Source organism: Vombatus ursinus, unplaced genomic scaffold (assembly GCF_900497805.2).
Source record: "Vombatus ursinus unplaced genomic scaffold, bare-nosed wombat genome assembly UNPS02005286.1, whole genome shotgun sequence".
Taxonomy (NCBI): domain Eukaryota; kingdom Metazoa; phylum Chordata; class Mammalia; order Diprotodontia; family Vombatidae; genus Vombatus; species Vombatus ursinus.
Window position 1 is genome coordinate 13,012,968 of NW_020945064.1, and position 22,296 is coordinate 13,035,263.

Consider the following 22,296-nt stretch of genomic DNA (forward strand, 5'->3'; position numbering starts at 1 on the left):
ATTACTACTTGAAAGGGCTGTGAAAGACCGTTCATTTGTGGTCAGCAGCCTGGCCACTCTGTGCTCTGGGGAAGCCGTACAGGCTGAACAGAGCCAAGCCCCCCTCAAGCCTCGGGCAGACCTCCCAGATCAACTTGTGGTCCTCCTACAAAACAAGGGGGAACGGGAATGAGCTTAGGCCTCTATCCCCTCACTGCCAAAGAACCAATTTGTTGATGTTTTCCAGTGAGTTGACTAGGCATGATTGTCTGACAGGGCCCCGTGAGGCTCTATATATTTTGAGTATACAGTGATGTACCTAGCCATCCAGAGATGAACACCATAGCAAACCTTCAACTTCTGGATGGTACCAAAGGGAACTAGCAAAGAACATATATGACCAATTTAAGTCTCACAAAATGCTTACCCCTCAGTACCTCAATGATGCAGCAATTGTCACTCTTATTCCCATTTTACACAGGAGGAAACTGAGGTTCTAAGAAATGCAATAATGTGCCCAGGGTCCCACAGAGTTTCAGAGCTGGGATTCAAACTCTGATGTCTCCTGATTCTAAATCTAGTACACTTTCCTTTAAAGTATGCCAATGGTAATCTACCACCTGCTTCATGATGAAGCTGTTACCCATTTCCTGAACCTGGACCTGGAATTACTTGGACCAGCCTTACCCACTGGCAGAGTAGGTGTCATCTGTGTGATGTGTAGGGTAAGGAAGGTCCTAAGCTTTGGACTCTCTTTTCGGGATTCACAGGATCACAATTCCACCATGCTGACTAAAATCCAACCATTAGAGAGTCATTCCTTTGGGCATTTATCTCCAAAGGATGCTTATTTCAGCAGTAAATGCCACTCAGTAAATAAATTTGTCATTGGCTATTTACCATCAGATATGATGGGGTTTATTGCTCTGCTCCACCTGAGGGTAGGGCCCTGAGGAAATGGAAATTTTTGTGGGTAATTAGGATATGGAGAGTAATATTTGAGCACTTGGCACTTGGGCTGACCCAATTGGAATACCATACTCTAGGGTTCAGGGCAACTGGGGGCCAAGACATGGTGACTGAAGAGAGGGGATCTGAATATAGAAAGAGAAGGTCAGAGAGGGGTGATAACATAATGGAGTGAAAAGAGGGCTGGAGGCAGTGTCTGCATAAGAACACAGTTCAGACACTTACTACCTTATGACCCTAGGCAAGTCATTATATTTCTCTGAGCCTCAGTTTCCTCATCTGTAAAACAGGGATAGGATAATAGTATAGTAGCATAAATGGGGATACTTATAATACATATTATATACTATCATATTACATAATATAGTATATAATAATGTAATAGTATAAATACAGATGGATAATATTTGATCTAGCTCCCCCACCCAAGGATTGGGAATAATTTTGTCAATCTTAAAATATTATCAAGATGTGAGTTTTTATTATTGCAAAATAGAGCCAGAGAGTGGTAGAGGGCTTTGACTAATGATGTTAGCAATTATACCTCTTTTATGAAATTACACACTTTTTTTGGTATTTCAGTTGTCTATGTCACCCATTCAGTGTGTCATGTCCCCCCGCTAGACTGGGCAGGGTAAGGACCTTATCTAAGCCCCTCTATCTCATTCAACACCTATGGGAGGTCCCTGCACACACTCTTTTTTTGGGGGGGGGGGAGGGTTGGCAATTTAAGTGACTTACCCAGGGTTGCAAAGTTAGTAAGTATCAAGTGTCTGAGGTCAGATTTGAACTCAGGTCCTCCTGACTCCAGGGCCAGTGCTCTATCCACTGCGCCACTTAGCTGCTCCCCCTGCATACATTCTGTGGGTACTTGGTGAATGCTCATTGGGTTGAGTTGAAAGCCTGACTCTGGTGTTTAGACCTCATCCTATTGGCTGGTACTTTAATGATTTTATGTCTTCAGTCATATTTCAAACCAATTCAACCCAACAAATATTTATTCAATTCCTACTCCAGGCCAGGCACTATTCTTGCCACCGAGGATAGAAAGACAGCAATAAATTAGTCCCTGCCTTCATGGAGCTTAGACTATTCTAGGGTTGGGATGAGGGATATTGATATAACATATATCCAAACTAGTAAATACAAAGGAGCTTCAGAAGGGAGAGTGTGCCGATAACCAGAAGATCAGGAAAGGCCTGCTATAGGAGAGGGCTCAGGTATGGTTCTTGGAGAAAGCCAAGGGATCTAAGAGGAAGGAGTACATTCCAGACATGGAACATCAAGATATGGAGCTTGGAGGTGGAAAGCTGTGTATAGGATACAGCTAGTAGTCAGTTTTATTGTGATGGAGAATATGTAAATGATATGACATGAAATATGCCCACAAAGGTGGTTATGTGGAAGGCAGATTTGGCAGTCATGTGTAGGGTGAGTTAGGGCAGCTAGGTGATGCAGGGGATAGAGCACCAAGCCTGAAGTCAGGAAGACTCATCTTTATGAGTTCAAATCTGGCCTCAGACACTTCACAAGCTGTGTGACCCTGGGCAAGTCACTTAACCCTGTTTGCCTCAGTTTCCTCATCTGTCAAATGAAGGAAATGGTAAACCACTCTAGTATCTCTGCCAATAAAACCCCAAATGGGGTCATGGAGTCATGAAGTTATCACTGAAATGACTGGACAACAACAAAAACAGGATGAATTGGAGATAGAAGAGAGTGGAGGCAGAGAAGGCAATAGGAAACGACTTCAGTGGTTCAAGAGAAGGATGATAGAGGCTTGAACTAGGGTAGAAGTAATAGGGTCATCTGAACTAAGAGGCTGTGTGAATGAAGGATTGTTGTGAATGTAGGATTGACCAGATTTGGCACCTGATTGGGGGTTGAGGAAGAATCAAGAGTTGAGGATGATTCCAAGGTTGTGAACCTCAGCAATTGAAGGATAGTGGTACCATGAGCAGAAATTTCAAATTTTGGAGTAGGGATGGATTTTGAAGGGAAATATAATGAGTACTGTTTTGGACAGGTTGGGTTTGAGATGTCTTGGGAGACATATCCAGTGGAGATGTCCAGCAGGCTGTGGGACTAGAGTTTGGGAAAAAGATGAAGGCTAGTGTTATAGACATGGGAGTCATCTGCATAGAGATAACTGAGTCCATTTGAATTGGTGAGATTACCAAAAGAGACAGTGTAGAATCAAAGATGAAAAAACCTTGGGAATGCCCACCTTTACTGGGCAAGAGGATGATAATGACACAGCAAAGGAGACTAATAAAGAATGGTCAGCCAGGTAAAGAGAGCTATGAGAAGCCAAGGGAGGAAAGAGTGTCCAGGAGGAGGGCATAATCAAGAGTGTCAAAAACCTCAGAGAAGTCGACAAAGATGAGGACCAAGGAAAGGTCTAAAGTAGGTAGGAGATATTGGTAACCTAGGAGAGAGAGGTTTTAGCTGAGTTGTGGGGCCAGAAGCCAGATTGCAAGGGGTTGAGAAGCGAATAGGAGGTAAGAAAAGTATAGACAATTTTTCTTGGAAGTTTGACTAAGACAGGGAGAAGAGATATAGGCTCATAGCTTCAGGGAATGGAAAAGCCAAGTGAGTTTTTTTTAATTAAATTAAATTTTTAGGATGAGGGTGACCTGAACATTTTTTTTTTTTTTGGCGAGGCAATTGGGGTTAAGTGACTTGCCCAGGGTCACACAGCTATGAACATTTTTTTTGTAGGTGACTGGGAAGACTCCAATAAATAAAGACAGATAAAGATGAGTGAAAAAGACAGAATGATTGACATGCTAAGTTCCTAGAAGTTAACAGGAAAGGATAGGGTCAAAAGAACAAGTAGAGGAATTAGCCTTAGCAAAGAGAAGATTCCTGTCTTAGAGCATGGAACAAAGAAGAGAGTGAGGATAACAAAGAAGCGTTTTGAGGGATGGAATTGGGAGAGAAGAGGGAGTTCAGAATTGACTCTTTATTTCCTCAGTAAAGTAGAAGGTGAAATCCTCTCCTGAAAGGAAGAGGGGGGAGGGATGGTTTAGGAGATATGAGGAGAGAAGAGGATATTTAGAACAGCCACTGTGGAGAAGGTGATAGAGAACCAATCAAGGAATAACAAAAGATTGCTGTGCAGTGGTGAGGGCCCAGGTGAAATTACGTAACAGATTTGTTGCGCATTCAGTCACAATGGCTACGTGATTTTCATTAAGAACATTTAGCAGCTGATGAGTAGGGATGGAGGGGCTGATTCAGAGGACTGCAGTAGCTGCTACTGCAAACACAGGGTCATTTTATTAGGGGTTCTTGCATCTGGACTTGACATCCTTCTAAAAGACTGGTCAGAAACATCCTCACAGCCACTTCCCCACCTTGGAAACCAGTTCTAAGTGCCTTCATTCACAGTGAGGCATAAAGGACCAAAAACAGATGAGGCTGGGCTCCCTTTCAGGGAGGGTTGGTGTTTTTACATGGATCAAAGCATAAAGCAAAGATTCACTGGAGTCAGGAACTTCTAAAAAATATTTTGATACTATATTTAAATATAATTGGTTCCCTATGTCATCCTTTCTGCTTTACCTTAGATATTTCAAACCTTATTCTGGCTTCATCAGACTGCCAATGGGGTCTAAGACTCAGAAAGATTAAGAACCCCTGTCATAGTGTCCAGAATTAGAGAGAGGACCATCTCACTGTACACTTCTCTGTTCAGACCACTTCTGGGGTATTAGGTTTTGTTTTGGACTTTGCATTTTAGGAGAGATGTTGAAAAGCTGGGGGCTGTCCAAAAAAGGAACACAAAAAAGGAACCAAAATGGTAAAAGGGCCGGGCCCCATGGCATATTGAGAACTGAGTGGAAGAATCTGGGACATTTAGGGTGGAGAAGAGAATAATTGGATGAGCTGGTAGTAGGAGGGCAAGAACAAAGAGATGTCTTCAAGTACTTAATGAGGGACCACAATGAGAAAAAGATTTGTTCTTCTTGGTCCCAATGGACAGAATTGGGTGGATGTTGCAGAGGCAGACCCAGACTTGGTAGAAGAGAAACTTTTTAACAGTCAGAGCTGTCTAAAAATGGAATGAGTTAGCTCAGAAGGTAGGAGATTCCCCCTCCCTGGAGGCCTTGAAGTAAAGGCTGAGTAACCACTCAGAGATATTGTAGAGTTCTTCTCAGGAATGGATTGGACCAGTAGACTTTTGAGGAGCCTTCTAACTGAGTTTCTGGGAAATCCTTGAGTTAAGCAATGAAACTCATATGGTAGAATTCTAGGCATCGGCCAAGGACAGGAGTGAACTTGGGACATCCAAATATACCTTTACATAAGGCATACATAAGGTCCAAGAGGCAGGTTCACTCATGCTGCTGTTAGGGATGACAAAATGCTTAAAACTTTCCTTTCAACTGGGGCCAAGCTGATGTCAGAAACAGACAGAAACAGATAGCCTCAGCCTCATTGGGACTCATCCTGATTCACTAACTGGGCCTTCAGGATGCCACAGGCTCTGCCAGCCTGTACCAAAGACCTAGGAGACCCCACCCTTCCTGCCAGGCTCCAGTGCTTTGGCCAGCCTGTTCTAACCCTTACCTGGCAAGTTTGACCAATTCTCTTGGAATCACCAGAAATTGCTCTCAGCTCCTGAGTGGAGAGGAGGGTTTCTCCCAGAGCCAGGAAGTGGAGAGGACAGCTCCCAAATAATAATAATAATAATGATAATAATAATAATAATAATAATAATGATGATGATGTATTTAAATAGTACTTTACAAGTTATATCTCATTTTATCCTTACAATAACCTTGGGAAGTAGATACTATTGTCATCCCATCCTCCAGCAAAGAAACTGAGGCAGAGGCAAAATGACTTGCCCAAGTTCCCTTTACAAAGCTATTAAGTATCTGAGGCCACATTTGAATTCAGGTTTTCTTGACCCTAAGTACAATGCTCTGTGTAACCGATGAAAGGTCAACTATTCTCCACTTCAATACCTTCGGTGATAGGAAACTTATTATCTTACTATCATCTGGGGCATCTCCCGTTGTTTATCCTTACTTCGAGCCTTGGCTGGCCTCTATGCAACTTTCCCCAGTTGTCCTAAGTTCTGCTGGCTAGGGCCAAGCAGAATAAGTTGAATCCCTCTTTCCATGTGATAGCTCATTGTTTACTTGAGGAGGGATAACACTGCCAGTCCCTTCGGCGTGGCCTCCTGGATGACGAACAGCCTTGGCCATGGGAGGTATTTGCCAACTTTCATCATGTTAGTTCTCTGGGCAGGAATCAGGGCAACCAGGCTGGTGAGCCCCATTAATTTCTCTACTCCCTTGCATCCAGCAACACCTTTCCAGAAGTTTTGCTCCCCAAAGGAAAGGGAGAGAAGGAGAGAGAGAGAGAGAGAGAGAGAGAGAGGTTAAAAGGTATGTCAGGCATGGCGATGCCTCAGTTATCTAAAAAGCAGAGGTGTTTGGCAAAAGTGAGTTGAGAATGAGGAGGGAAACAAAAAGACCTTTGAGCAACCAGAGTGGTTGTCATAAAGCACTCACTTCCAGGCTCATGCCTTTCGCTTTACAGGAAAACTCTACCAGCCCCACTGAGAGCCTATTAAGTCTTAGTTTACACATAGTTGAGACAAACTTGGTTATCTGGTTTCCCAACCAACAATAAATTGGAAAAGACAAATCAGAAAAGGGAGGGAGCATAGAGGTGAAGACACTGACATCAGTGTCCAGTGATAGACAGAAAGACTGGAATTCAAACCGCCTCGGTTTAAACTTCAACGTTGTTGTTTGTTACCTTTGTGATTTTGGGTAAATCAATTCCCTTCTCTGAGGATCTCTAGGGGCCTGCCCAGTTCTGACTTTCTCTTTTCTAAGGGGCCTTTCTAGCTCTGTCATTTTATGAGTCTATAAAAGCTGAGCCGCCTAGAACATTCTCTGAATATTCTGGAGGGCTGAGTTTTCAGGAGAGGAAGGCAAGAATAACCCCGCCTCCCACTTCTGCAGCAGTTAAGACTTGCACAAGGCTTTACACACAACAATCCACTGTGGTCAGTACAACCGAGACGATTTTTTCATTTTATAGAGGAAGAAATTGGCACGAGGAGGGGTTAGATGAATGTCTTGGCTCTTCTTGGTCAAAGCTCTTCCAAGGACATCTAACCAACTCCCACATTTTACAGTTGAGGAAACTGAGGCTACAAGGAGGCTATGATTTGCCGAAGTCATACCTGTCATCTGTCAGAGGTCAAATTTGAACCCAAGCCCTCAGATTCTATGGCCGATGCTCATTCCTCCCACAGGGTTAGTAAATAACAGAGCTCTGATTGGAACGCAGGGTCTGGCCCTCTTGCCACTATTCAACACTGCCCAGTAAAGGGACGGGATCCAAGATGTACTGGGAGGGCTGACATCTGCTTTGTTTTGATCATTACTGTTTTCATGTGGATAGTTAAGTTGGGCTTGGTTTTTATTGTTTTTTTTTTCTAAATCTAATTAAAAAAAATAAAAATAAAGCCAGTCACTTCCTTCTAGGTCAGTCATAGGAGTACAAATATTTACAAGCCTTTTCCCAGAAAATATTCTTACCCCATGATTGATAGATAAATGGATTTGGAAAGAGATACCCTTTGGGTCTATTACCTTTGTAATGTGTGTGTGTGTGTGTGTGTGTGTGTGTGTGTGTGTGTGTGTGGAATGTCTTTACTTCCTTTTTCTCTTTCCCCCTGTCCATTAGCCCTATAAGATAAAGCCCTAATTTTATAAAGAAGAAAACAGGCCCAGAGATGGAAAAAAAAAATCATTTCCCTATGGTTACCCAGCTTAATTTAGGACTAGAACTCAGTTCCCATTTTATGGAGGAGAAAACTGAGGCCCAGAAAGAGGAAAAATCACTTCCTTATGGTCACCCAGTTTAATTTAGGACTGGAACCCAGGCCTTTTCCCTCCTGGTCCCATGTGTTCTCTCCATTAGACTGTGCTGGCTTATTCACTTCCCACTTGGCTGTTTAGCTTGGAGGCCACAGGCCATTTTCTCTGAAGCAGCATCGACAGATTTATTGGAAATGTGAAATTCCATGTGTTTTTGGTCTCTGGTTACACTGTGACTTCCAAAAAAATGCCTTTGGTTGGTGGTGACCTTGGCGATTTGGTGCCCTGGCACCCGCTGTCCCCATTTCACAACGGCGACTACTGAGCGATTTATTGGTAAGAGCCTGTCCTTGGCAAGGTCCAGCAGCTTCTTCCTCCCTCCTTCCATCCAAATGGTGTGGAGCAGTTTACAAATCTCCATCCCCTACCTCCACCTCCCCCAACCCAGCCTCAGTGGAACAACTCCAGAAACAAGGAACAACACGCCTGTGTGGCTAGTCAAGTTGACACCCATGATCAAGATGGGAAAAGACTCTGCCGAATCTATCCCCCTGGGGATCAGCTCAGGAAAAAAAATGACATTCGAGCTGAGATTGATGGTGGTTTCAGGAAAGAGACCAAGCTAGTCAGCAACTGCCAGACGGCCTGGTTTTTATTTTTTATTTTTTTCGACAGCTGCCTTAGACAGGATTCTCTATTCATGGAGGGGCAGGGATCAGCCATGTCTGGGCTCCCCTGCCTGTTTTGGTCACTTTGCACACCTCCCTGGGGCATGTGGGGAGGGATGGTGGGTAGCAAGAGGACCAGAGGACCACACATTATGCCTCTGTGCTGGTGGAGGTAACTATGGGGAGCAGCTCCAGATGCTGGCCAGGTTGCTACAAAACTGGGTTCCCTCTCCAGGGGGCTGATTGCCTTGTCCTCTCCTTCCCTTCTCTCCCATCCCAACTTCATCATGGGTGGCTCTGATGATTTTGGTGGGAGGCAGACTTTCTCTGGCTTCTCTTCTGTGTTGCTGTGTGGCTGGGGACTGGGAGAGAGGACACTGGTGACAGATTTGAAATGAGCTGGGCTATTCATAAGCTTCACCAGAGTCACTCTCTACAGCTGTGATTTTCATGTGGTGGTTCACACTATCTAGCCCTAAAATTCTACGATCCTTTTGAATCATTTTATGATTCCTTAGTTGTCTCCCTGATCCCCAAACTTCATTAATAAATCGCACGAAGCAACCTACATAAAGCATTTTCTAAACTTGAAAGTATGATGAATTAAAAAAAGTCCTGAACTTGATTCTGATACCCTTGTGGTCTCAGGAAAATCATTTCACTTCTTCAGAGGGTAGCTTTCTCCTCTGTAAAATGTGGGCATTTGACTACATGGTCTGTAAGTGTAAGTGTAAGATGGTCTGTAAGTAAATGTTATAGGGATCAATGCAAAGTCACATGTTTGGGTCCAAAAAATCAACTGCACCAGTAAAAGGTGGGGGAGACAGTGAGACAGCAGTTTGTCTGAAAAAAAAAACAACTCAAGAGGGATCAGGAGACTTTGAGCTCAATAATAATCAATAGTGGGCTATGGGAGCCTAAATAGCTAATGGGGTATTGGGCTGCTTGAATAGAGACAGTGTCCAGGCCAAGGGAGGCGATGGTGATGTTGAAATCTGCTCCAGCCAGATCACATCTGCATTATTGTTTTTAATTCTGGGGACTACACTTTAGGAAGAAGATTAGCTCTAGAAAGCATTCAGAAAGGGCACAACCAAGTTGGTAAAGGGCAGTGAGATCAGGCCATATTAGGGATTGTTGAAAGACCTGGGGTATTTAGCCTGGAGAAGAAAAGGGGGATGGGGCACCTGGACATGATTGTCTTCAACTGTTTGAAGGATGATCATATGAATACAGGATTGCACTTAGAAGTAGGAGCAGTGGGTGGAAATTGTAGTTTTGTTTCTGCTTAATGTACAGAAACTATCTGTACCATTAGAGCTATCCAAAGCGGAATGGGCTTCCTTAAGAGATAGTCAATGGCTTCAAGCAAACGTGTCAGAAATGTTGAAGGGGGGTTTCTAATTTGAGTATGGGTTGGAGTAGATGGTCTATGAGGTCCTTTCCTCATAGGACATTCTCTGATCCCATCATTTCCAAACAGATCTTGGGTTCCCAAAGTGCCATGTAAATGTTAGTTATAAGAATGAGAAAAGTGAGGATTATAATCCTTACCCTCTCACTGTTCTTGTGAGGCTCAGAAGAGGTCTCAGATGTGAAAGTGTCTTACAAAAAAAAATAAGACCCATTCAAAATGTGAGGAGTTGCTATGGAAACTGAGCTGAAGAACAGAGAAGGTAGCTGCCTATGAAATGGAGGAGGATGCAGGAAAATTCCCAGGGGGGTGCTAGTAAATGTTTAACAACCAACTCTCTGAAAAGAAGTGTATATGACACATTTTAAAGTTTAATCTACATTATTATTTTTCTCCATTACTTTCTGAAATCTAAACAATCAACAAAACAATAAATTGGACCCCGATTTAGGGGTTTGCCAATTTCCAAGGTGCAAATGCTCACACCGAAAATTTAACAACCCACTCTCAAAAGCCAGTTTGAATTGGCTACAGGGTACCTCTGCAAATACCTCTCCTGTGTGTCCTATGAGGACTTTTCCTCAGAAGGCAAGTTCATCATCTGTCTTGAAATGAAAAGTGTGAGGCAACATCTGGTACTCACAGTCTTGGAGGGGACTCTCCACCTTCTGTAGCCCCAGACTCAATGAAGAGTCCAGGATAGACGGTAAATAGAGGCTATGACATTGGTACCCTTTCTTTAGAGATATCTAGAAAAGCCTTAGAACCTCAGAATCCAGTATCTAAGAGAATAGGCAGTTCCTTCTTTTTTCTCCTCCTCCTCCTCCTCTTCCTCCTTCCTTCCTCTTCCTCTCCCTCCTTCTTTTTCCCTCCTTCCTTTTCCTCCTCTTCCTACTCTTCCTCTTCTTTCTCCTTTTCTCTCTCCTCCACTTTAATAGCTACCAAATTTGAAATCCAAGACTGAGAAGAGATGATAATAAGAGTATTCTCCTACCTGGGTTGCCATCACTTCTGCTTGAGTCAGGATGGCGATTGAGAGGGACCCACTGTCTTCATAGCTGTTCCTGCGAATACTTATCCGATCTCGCTCATTCTGCACAGCTTTGAAAAGGAGATACACACAGTCAATGGAGCATAAGCTGGGATCATGTCAAATCATTCCTGATCCATGACATCTGACCAGCTGCTGATTGAATTCACTAAACAGATAACCAACTGACCCAACCAACTGATCCATTGAGTAGTGACCATGTACTGACATCGAGACAGGCTCTGGAAGGGATACAAAAAAATACAAGAAAAGGTACCCGCTCCAAAGGAGATGACAGGCTGGTTGGGGAGACCTTAGACAAGTGACTTCTCTTCTCCTGGTCTCAGTTTCCTCATTTTTCAAAAAGGAAATTCAGATTAAGTGATCACTGAACTCCCTTTCACGAGCTTTAAAATTCTACGATTTTGGGGCAGCTAGGTGGTGCAGTGGATAGAGCTGTGGCCTTGGAGTCAGGAGAACCTGAGGTCAAATCTGACCTCAGACACTTGACACTTACTAACTGTGTGATCCTGGGCAAGTCACTTAATCCCAATTGCCTCACCAAAAAGAAAAAAAAACATTCTGTGATTTCATTGTATGACTTGAGAGAGAGGGTCACAGAGGTAGCATGGGAAGGTACCTTGGAGGTCCAGCCCTTTCATTTTGTAGAATAGGCCAAGAAAGGTAACTTGCCCATGGTCATATATTTAGTAAGGGGCATGTCCAAGACTCAAACTCGGGCCATTTGGTGAAAAATCCGGAGCTCTTTATAGTGCACACACCCCAAGGTGGAATAAGGCTGCAAGGGAGTGTTTGATGATGATGATGATGATGATGATAAGTTCATATTTCTTTTCTTTTCTTTTTTTTTGCTAGGCAATGGGGTTAAGTGACTTGCCCAGGGTCACACAGCTGTAAGTGTCAAGTGTCTGAGGCCCGATTTGACCTCAGGTCCTCCTGACTCCACAGCTGGAGCTCTATCTACTCCACCACCTGGCTGCCCCTAAGTTTGTGTTTCTATAGAGATTTATGGTTCAAGCACCTGTGTTACAACAACCCTGTGAAGTAGGGAGAATAAGTATTATTATCTTCATTTTTCAGAACACAAAATAAGAATATTAGCTCAAATTTATATGGCACTTAGATTCTGGTTCTTCAATATCCCTTCTAGCTCTAAATCTATGTTTCGGTCATCCTGTAATTTCATTGGATCTTCACAACAACCCTGTGAAGTAAAGCATTAGGATTTTCATCCCCAGCTAAGTGGCACAGTGGATAGATTGTTGGGACTGGAGTTATGAAGACCTTAGTTCAAATCCAGCCTCAGATGCTTACTAGATGTGCGACCCTGGGTAATTCTGTTAACCTCTCTCTGCCTTGGTTTCCTCATTTGCAAAATGAGGATAATAATAGCACCTCTTCTCAGGATTGTTGTGAGGATCAAATGAGTTAGTATTTTGTTAAAGAACTTAGCATAGTATCTGGCATGTAATAAGCACTATATAAATGTCAGCTATTATTGTTTTACAGATGAGTAAACTAAGACTAAAACAGGTTAAGTTGACTCGCCCATGGTCACAAAGTAAATATTGGAGGCAGTTTCAGAACCCAGGTCTCCCCCAATTCCAAGTCCAAGACTCTTTCTACCCTAACCATATTGGCTCAGAAAGCCAAGACCCAGCAAAGTTAAGTGATTTGCTGATGACATGTGATTCGTAATTAGGGCCAACCCTCAAGCCCAGATCTTCTTACTGCAGTCTCCTCCCACTACACCACAGCACCAGGTCAAACAGCTAGGCATTGGAAGAATCAAAAGGGGGAGAGGTAGGGTGGTCAGTGAAGGCTTCACCAAAGAGGTAGGAGTTTGGGTTGGGCCTTGAAGAGCAGTACAAAATGGAGAATTGGCTGAGTAAACTCAAGTACCTTGCTAATTGTGATTGCATGCCAATTTCTTGCTATACTTTATCAGTGAATCAGGGTGGGTGTTGGTCATGCCTGGATATAATAAAGTGATGATAAAGCATTATTAATATTTCTTTAAAAGAAAACATCTCAAGCTTTCCCAACTTATCTCAAGTTTCTGAGCTGTATATATGGCACATACCCTGATAAGGTTAATTGCCACTATGGGATTGCTTCCAGATTTTCTCAAGGTGATTTTTTTTCCTCATGATCACTACAATTTCCTTAGAAGTCAGGTTAGGGCCTGAACACAGTTGTTAATGATTCACCTGCCATGAAAAACAGGCAAATTTTGCGTCCTCTAATGCTGCAATATTTATTATGTTCCTAAATAGAGCAGAGGTCAACCCTCACTTGGCTTTGCTGTTGAAGGTTTATCTCCCTCTTAGATGAGATCAAGCAAAACTCCACCCCTGGGATCACACCTGACATTTAAGTGTCCCTATCGCCACGTCATGACGTATTGTGGGGAGGTTTGCCCTCCCCCCAACTCTATGAGCCTTTGATCTTCCCTCCAAACATGTCCCTGTTGCTTTCCTTGTTATTTATAAATGGTACTCCCACTCTCTTAGCTATCTAGGTGGTCATCTTTGACCTTCCTCTCTCCTTTATCCCCTCCCTCGTGTGTGTCACTAAGCACAGATGATTCTCCCCTCATGTATCCATTTCCTACAATCTCAGTTTCCTTGGTTTCTTCTGTTTATTCCCTCTGCTACCACTTTCATCCTCATATTCTTGGACTACCACCAAAGCCTTCTAACAGGAGCCCCTGTCTCCAATCTCTACCTTGTCCATTCTCAGCACTGCTGTCCAGTTTAAATCACCACTTTGATTTGGTTCAAAACCTTTTAACGGCTCCTCATTGCCTTTGGGATAAAATCTGAGTTGTTTAACATGCCATAAATGGTTTTTCACAATCTGGATCCAGCCTTTTGGCCTTATGTCCTAAGTACTTTTCTGCACAAACCCTCTGTTCCATCAAGACTAGTCATGTGCTGTTTATATGAGACATCAAGCTTTCATTCCCTCTTCCCCTGCTTTGCTTACACCATTCTCCATACCTAGAATTCCTTTCCTACTCCCATCTCTTCCTAATGAAATTCAATCTATTCGCAGGGGGCTGAGCTCAAGTCCTACCTCTTCGAGAAGCCCTCTCCTAACCACACCAGTCCATTCTGTCTCCTCTCTACAACTTGTCTTGGCACTTAATTATTAAAAAAGACAAAATATGGTATTGGTGTACACAAATTCTCTCTTCAAAGAAATTGTTAGTTTCTTGAGAGAAGAGACTGGATATTACATCCCATCACCGACAACAAACATTAATCAAGTGCCTATTTAATTAAATTCAATAAACATTTATTAAGTCCTTACTAAGGGCTAGGCAGGGTGAGGAACCTGAGGCCTCGAGGCCACATGTGACCCTCTAGGTCCTCAAGTGCAGCCCTTTGTCTGACTCCAAACTTGTGAAGGGCTGCACTTGAGGACCTAGAGAGCCACATGTGGCCTCAATTTGCAGGTTCCCCACCCCTGGTGGGCACTGGGGATACAGATGGAGAAACAAAATGGTCTTGACCCTCAAAAAAAATTACATTCTTCCGGGAGACGCACAGGAACTGGGAAGTCATATGTGATATCATCCCTGGCCTCATGGGAAAAAAGGCACTCAAAAATCCATGTCAGAGAAACATTCTAAATAAGACAATTTCAGGAAAAAAATTTACACATTCATTAGAGAGAAAAACACTTTATATCTCACTTTACTGAGCTCAAGGCAAGACTCAAATCCAGGGTCTGTTTGTTTTTTTAAGTCTTTTGATTCCCAAAGAGGGATGAATTTGAAGTCAGAGAACGCTGGTTCAAATCTTGGCTCTGCTACTGACTATCTTTTTTTTTTTATTATGAAAAAATGATCTAAAGCACTATTTATTAGAGAAATGAAAATTAAAACACCCGCACACCTATCAGATTGGCTCCCATGAGAGAAAAGGAAAATGACAAATGTTCAAGGGAATGTGGGAAAATTGGGAGAGCAATACGGAACTATGCCCAAAAGGCTATAAAACTGTGCATATCCTTTGACAAAGCAATGTCACCACCAGAACTGTATCCCAAATAGATTTTTTTTTTATAAAAAGGGAAATAGGGGCAGCTAGGTGGCACAGTGGATAGAGCACTGGCCCTGAAGTCAGGAGGACCTGAGTTCAAATCCAGCCTCAGACCAAACACTTAACACTTCTTAGCTGTGTGACCCTGGGCAAGTCACTTAACCCCAATTGCCAAAAAACAAAATAAAAATTTCAAAAAGGGAAATAACCTATATGTCCTAAAATATTTATAGTTGCTACCGACTCTCTTAACCATCTGCGACTAGCCCACTACCATGTGTTAGTTGCTTAAGCTCACTGGGCCTCAGTTTTCCTCATCTGTAAAGAGAACCAGGTGATACTAGGGTCCCTTCCAATCCTAAATCTGTGTATCTATGATCAAGAAACCCCCAGAAGTAAATCCTGGCTCTATCACTTCCTGACTGTGTGATTCCCCTGGGGAAATCACTTTATCTCTGAGTGTCATTTTCCTTGTCTATAAAATGGAGAGGATCATATCACTTGCTCTTTCTATCTCACAAGGCTATTGTCAAGAAAATACTTTGTGAACCTTCAAGTGCTATAGAGATATGAGCCACTCTGGAGTATTAGACTATAAGTACACGAAGTACTCACGGCAAGGGTTGAGAAGAGAAAGAGGAGTGAAGGTTGGAGGCCTCAGGGTAGGCTTCCTGAAGGAGGCTGGGCTTGAGTGGGGACTTGAAAGATGGGGCAGGAATTGGATAAGGGGGGGAGGAGGAAGAAGAGGCAGTGGGGTACAAAGAGCCAAATCAAACTGTTCAGGGGAAAGGGAAGTAAAGCATCTCTCTCCCTCTCTCTCTCTCTCTCTCTCTCTCTCTCTCTGTCTCTCTCTCTCTTTATTTTTTAGGCAGTTGGGGCTAAGTGACTTGTCCAGGGTCACACAGCTAGTAAGTGTCAAGTATTTGGTCTGAGGCTGGATTTGAACTCAGGTCCTCCTGACTTCAGGGCCGGTGCTCTATCCACTGTGCCACCTAGCTGCCCATAAGCATGTGTCTCTGACTCTAGCCATGCTGCTTATGGACAGAGAGGTCAAGGAGTGGAGTGGGGACACCCATCTGGGCCAGGGACTCAGTCATGGCCCAGCTGGACTATGGCAAAAAAAGATCCTCTGTTCTCGGTTGCTTGTACCTGAGACTAGGGGTGGCCTTACACATTGACTAAGCAGATGGGCCTACCTCTTTGGTGTGAGTTCAAGGTCACCCTCTAGCCTGGTGAGGTCCAAATCTCTTTGTTGCAGATATTCCTCAATTTGACCATAACCTTTAGTTCTTCTGTCTGTCACCCCTCCTTAACCTGTTCTCCATGGTCACCATCATCTCCAATCATTCTACTTCTCCCTGCTCTCCTAGGTGTATTTTCTTATCTGTGGATGTATTATATGCCTGCAACAGAATATAAGCTACTTGAGGGTAGGAGCCGATTTATTGTATTCCTAGAATCTACCAGAGTGCCTGGCACACAAATGCCTATGACTTTTAACAGAGGACAAAGTCCCCCTCTTCCATGAACAGAGATGAGGCTTTCTTCGAAGCTACCCTCTGGGAAAGGTGTCATCGGTTTAACTTCACCGTGAAAGGGAAAGAACTGATCCCAGATCTTTGGGATTTTTGGGGGGAGGAATAGGGGGAGAGAGAGAGAGACAGAGATGGAGATAGAGACAGAGAGACAGCAAGAAAGACAGAGAGAGACAGAGAGAGACAGAGACAGAGAGAGACAGACAGAGACACACACAGAGAGAGAAAGAGAGAGAGAGAGAGATGCTAAGGGGAGGGGGTACAATCAGGAAGGAAAGAGGATTCTGGGAACTTCAATCTTGGTCTCCTAGACCACTTTGCTGTGGCTCAGCCATGTCTGGGACTCTGAGGCAGCTGGAACTGCTGAATGCCCATTTACTGTGGCCCACTGAGGAGCCTGTAGTTGCCTGTGGCCTTGCCATGAGGCACCAGTCAGGAAAACACCAACCTAAGCAGCTTTTCTTTCCAGGCCAACATTCCCTTGTTCCCACTGCCACATTTGCTGTTTTTCCACAACCTACATATTTCTCAATTGCCTGCTTCTCCTCCCTTCCTAGCCTCAAAAAATTCCCCCAGGACCCTCGATGATTATTCTCCAAACAGTGGGTTTGACACAACACACTAGTGAGTCATGAAGACTAAAGCCCCCTTCTCTTTCCTCTCCTTCATTATCAGCTTTTCATGGCACCATCATTGGATGAATCACCCACACTTTAAGCCCTGAGTTATCCTTCTCCTTCATCTTCCATATTCCAGTCACCAAGTTGGGTGGATTCTTTCTCCACAATGTCTCTCCCATCTGTATCTTCCTTCTACCATGACCCTAATTCAGGCCCTTATCATTTTGCATCTGGACTATTGAAATAGCCTTTGGTCTCCACCCCTTCTAAACTAATCCATCCTGTGGAAAGAGGCTTGTGGAGTCAGAAGGCCTGGGTTCAAATCCCACTTGTGATCCTTACTAGCTATGTGAGCTTGGGCAAGCCTCTTAACCATGCTGAGCCTCAGTTTCCACATCTGTAAAATGAGGGGGAAATGGACTCTGAGGTTCTTTCAAGTTCTAAATCTAGGATAATGTCAATGTTAAGCCAATAAATATCTATTAAGTGCTGTATGCAAGACTATTGTGCTAGGAACTGAGGATGCAAAAACAAAAAGAGAAAAAAAAATCCGTCTTGCTCACCACTACCAAATTAAACTTTCTAGAGTATGGCTCTTTCCTTCTCAAGGAACACTAATGTATCTCCCTTTCAAATCCCGTCTCAGACACACTTACTAGCTGTGTGACCCTGGACAAGACGCTTAACCTTTATTTGCCTCAGTTTCCTCATCTGAAAAAGGAGGATAGTGATAGCACCTACCTCCCAGGGTTGTTGTGAGTACCAAGTGAGCTAATAATTGTGAAGTGCTTTGCAAACCTTAAAGTACTATGAAAATACTAGTTGTTGTTATTATTAATTATGTTATATAAATTTATTGTTGGTGAGTCATTTTTCAGTCATATCTGACTCTTTTGATCCCATTTGGGGTTTTCTTGGCAGAGATACTGGAGTGGTTTGCCATTTTTTTCTCCAGCTCATTTTACAGATGAGGAAACTCGGGCAAACGGGGTCATGCAGTTAGTAAATATCTGAGGCCAGATTTGAACTCAAGGAGTCTTCCTAACTCCAGGCCCATCACTCTACTCATCGGACCACCTAGTTGCCCAATTATATAAATTACAAACTCTTGAACCTATGATTTCAGACTCTCTGCAGCCTAACCCCAATGACCTTTCCTGCCACCCCTACAAGAATCCTCCAACCAGTCAGATTGCTAACTCTCCAGCACATGCTCCATTTGGAGCACGTCATTGCCCCTACCCCAATGTCTTGGCTTCTTCTCTCCTCCTATTTATGTCTTCTCCCTCTTTGAATACCAATTCTGCTCCCCATGTTTTCCCTGACACCTTCACAGATCATCCCAGCTGACAGTAATCTCTCCCACTCTCATTTTCTTTTTTTTTTTTAAGGCATTTGGGGTTAAGTGACTTGCCCAGGGTCACACGGCTAGTAAGTGTCAAGTATTTGGTCTGAGGCCAGATTTGAACTCAGGTCCTCTTGACTTCAGGGTCAGTGCTCTATCCACTGTGCCACCATCTCATTTTCTAAGGCTCTTACTTGGCCCTGTTCATCCACTGACTTGTTCTGTCAGATATTTCATCAGAGTGGTTGGATCATAGAGCTAGGAAGAACCCAAGAACTCAGCCTAGCAAAACGTTCTGATTTCCCCCAAGAAGAAAAATGATTTGTTCATGGTGAGAGGTGAGATTCAAACCCAGATCCTCTGACTGCCAAATTTTTTCTTATACATATATTGGTAGCGAGTTGATCAATCAATTAATCAACCAACAAGCATTTACTAAATACCTACTAGGTGCTGGGCATACAAAATCAAAAAAAATTAACAATAGCTAGCATTTTCATAGTATTTTCAGGTCTGCAAAGCACTTTATAAATATTATTTGATCCTCACAACAACCCTGAAAGGTAGGTGTTATTATTATCTCCATTTTACAGATGAGGAAACTGAGGCACAAAGTAGTTAAGTGATTTGCCCAGGCTCACACAGCCAGTAAGTATCTGAGGTTGGATTTGACCTCAGGTCTTCCTGATTCTGGGCCCAGAGCTCTATCCACTGGCCTGTGGAAGCTCATGTTCTTTCAGCTTGATGAACTCACAGGTAATAAATTTTGCTTGGGATTTTGGATTGCATTCTCCTATGGAGGGTGTGGACCTGCCTACAAAACATTGGTTGAGAGGACCAAGGGACAACAACTGGGCATGCTCAGTTATATTTCACTGAGGATGAGGATGTCTCCTTACTTCTCATGCACTGAGGATCAATTCATTGACCTGAGTTATTTTGGGTTGGAGTCACCACTTTGGGCAGAGCCTATAGAAGGGAAGAGGCTCAGTTACAGAGATGATTTGGGTGGAGCACCCCTTGGACATTGAACTACCATAGTGGCTAGAGAGTGAATTTCTGCCACTGATACTTACTGCCTGGGTGAGCTTGGGCAGGCTAATTTTTCAGTGTCCTGTACAATTTTTTAAAACCATAAGTTGAAGCGGAGTTGCCAACTTGTATTGGCAGAGAGGTTTTCTTTACCTGGGAGTTCTTTATACAGATGACATTGCAGATTTGGTATTAAAAAAATCAGAACTTGGGGTTCTGGGCTGTGGGTTACATGTCCTATTTTCCCTAATAAATTGTGTTCTTGCAATCAGGGATTTAAGGATCTCTGGTGTGGCAGTGACCCATAGTGCTTAGAATGAAACCATGAGCACATTAGGGATGAGGACTGGACTGGACTTCTGACTTCATTGGTATAGGGAACTCCCAGGTGAGGAAACGCCATTTACCAATGCAGATTGCCACCTTCCTCAGCAATTCATAGACTTCAAGAATTGTCTGTCAAGAATTGTCAAGAATTGAGGGGTTAGATAACTTGCTCAAGGTAACAACCAATATGGGTCAGAGGCAGGATTTGCCCCCAGGTCTTTCTGGCTTTGAGGCTGGATCTTGATGCACTAGGTGTTTAAATACTAGGTAAACATTGAATTACAAGGGCAATTTAAGCAGCATTAGGATCTTGGACATCACAAAGCCTAGGAAATGGAAAGAACAGAATTTTAGACCCACCTTCTTTCTTCATTCCCGCTCTAAAACATTTCCTCAATCGACAATACCTGCATTGATTCCTCTTGTCTTTGTCAATTACACACTGTCTGTTAAACCTGAAGGGAAAGAGGAGGAGAAAGTTACTGATTTTCCCTGAGGTGGCTTCTCTAAGCGGGCAGCCTGTCTTCTGAGATCATGCTCCTCACAACCATAAGGACTGGGAAGCTTGACTGGTTACCAGGGACTTTGGATTCTCAGTGCCCACAGCCTTGTAGGTGCTATTAATTATCCCCATTTTAGAGATGAGAAAACTGAGGCAGATTGAGGTTTTTGAATTTGGGTCTTTCAGATTCGAAATCCTGTGCTCTATCTACTGTGTTCTAAGTATACATTTCCTGTATGCCGTATACACTTGTAATACAATTGAATTCAACCAAGATTTATTCAGTGCCTACCATTTTCAAACGAATCAACATGCACTCGATGAAGCATTGGACTTCAAGTCAAGAAGACCTGAGTTCTGGTCATGCCTTTGATACATAGTAGCTGCGGGACAATAGGCAGGTCCTACCTTCTCTGAGCCTCACACAGCTCTCTAAGACTATAGGGTTTGCACTTGACAAGATCGACACATTGACACACTGGTTTATGTACTAAGGACTGGAGGGGAAGGAGGTGGAATATAGTGAGACACACCCTACTCTCAAGGGACTTACATTCTCCTGGGTGTGTGTATTGGAACATGTGTGTACGTGTGCATGTGTACACTCATACATGCACGACATTTAAATGGCTAAACATATACAAATAATTTGAGGAGGGAAAGAACCCTAACAACCAGGAGTTTTTGGTAGGAGGTGGCCCTGAGTTAAACCTTGAAGGAAGCTAAAGATTTTAAGCAGGAAGTGTGAATTCTTTTCAGGGATTGTAGGGGAGTTAAAGGAGAATAGGACAGAGGCAATGTGGAATGAACCCTAGACCAAGAGACAAGAGGTCTGAGTTCAAGTCCTGATTGTGATGTTGACGTGCATGATCTTGGACAAGTCACTTCCTTCACTGAGTCTCAATTTCTTGCTCTTTCCAATAAAGCTGGACCCACAATGTGCCAGACTCTAGGTGTACAAAGGCAAAAGTGACAGTCCTTGTTCTCAAGAAGCCTGCATTCCTTAGGAGGTGCTTTGAAGGAGAAATAAACGTGTAAATACATAGGTATACTTTTAAACTATATGCAAGATCAAAAAAATCTTACAGGGGTGGGATTTGAGAAAGGCCTCATAATGAAGGTGTTACTTGAACTGAGTATTAAAGGAAGCTAAAGTTTCTAAAAGTAAGGAGGGAGGGTATTCCAGGTATGAGAGACAGTGAATGCAAAGGCCCTGAGGTAGGAAATGGAGGAATACATAAGGAATTGTTAAGAAAGCCAATTTGGGGGCAGCTAGGTAGTGCAGTGGATAGAGCACTGGCCCTGGAGTCAGGAGGACCTGAGTTCAAATCTGGCCTCAGACACATAACACTTACTAGCTGTGTGACCCTGGGCAAGTCATTTAACCCCACTGCCTAGCCCCCCCCCCCAAAAAGAAAGAAAGCCAGTTTGACTAGATTGTAGAGCATGATAAGGTGAATGTTAAGTAAATATGCTAGAAAGGCAAGATTGGACCACTTTGGGAAGAACTTTGAATGTCCAAATAGAGAAGTTTATATTTTATCATAGAAGAACCACTACAACTTATTGAGTAGGTAGCCAAGTGGGGAAGTGGATAGGGCACTGGACCTGGCATCAGGGAGACCTGATTTCAAATCATGCCTTAAACACTTCCTAGATGTGTGACACTGAACAAATCACTTTAACCTCGCTGTGCCTCAGTTTCCTCATCTGTAAAATGGAGATAATAAGAGACCTACCTCCCACCCTTTGACTGTGGTGCTGGAGAATACTTTTGAGTGTCCCTTGGACAGCAAGGACATGAAAAGTCAATATTTAAAGAAATTAATTCAGGCTACTCATTGGAAAGACAAATACTGAAGCCAAAGCTTAAATAATGTGGCCACATAATGAAAAGACAGAACTCGTTGGAAAACACCCTGATGTTGGGCAAAATTGAAGGCAAATGGAGAAG

The 22,296-nt window shown here is 43.2% G+C and overlaps 1 protein-coding gene across 1 annotated transcript in view; it reads right to left on the reverse strand.

The window, feature by feature from the left end:
* Positions 1-22,296, reverse strand: part of LOC114031767 (hepatocyte nuclear factor 4-beta-like) — a 67,573-nt gene that overhangs the window by 21,068 nt on the left and 24,209 nt on the right. The window contains exons 3-4 of the mRNA XM_027846885.1: positions 20,201-20,295; positions 10,876-10,982 (exon numbers count right to left, since the gene is read on the reverse strand). Of these exons, the coding sequence (XP_027702686.1) occupies positions 10,876-10,982; positions 20,201-20,295 (202 nt within the window). The remainder of the gene's footprint in view (positions 1-10,875; positions 10,983-20,200; positions 20,296-22,296) is intronic.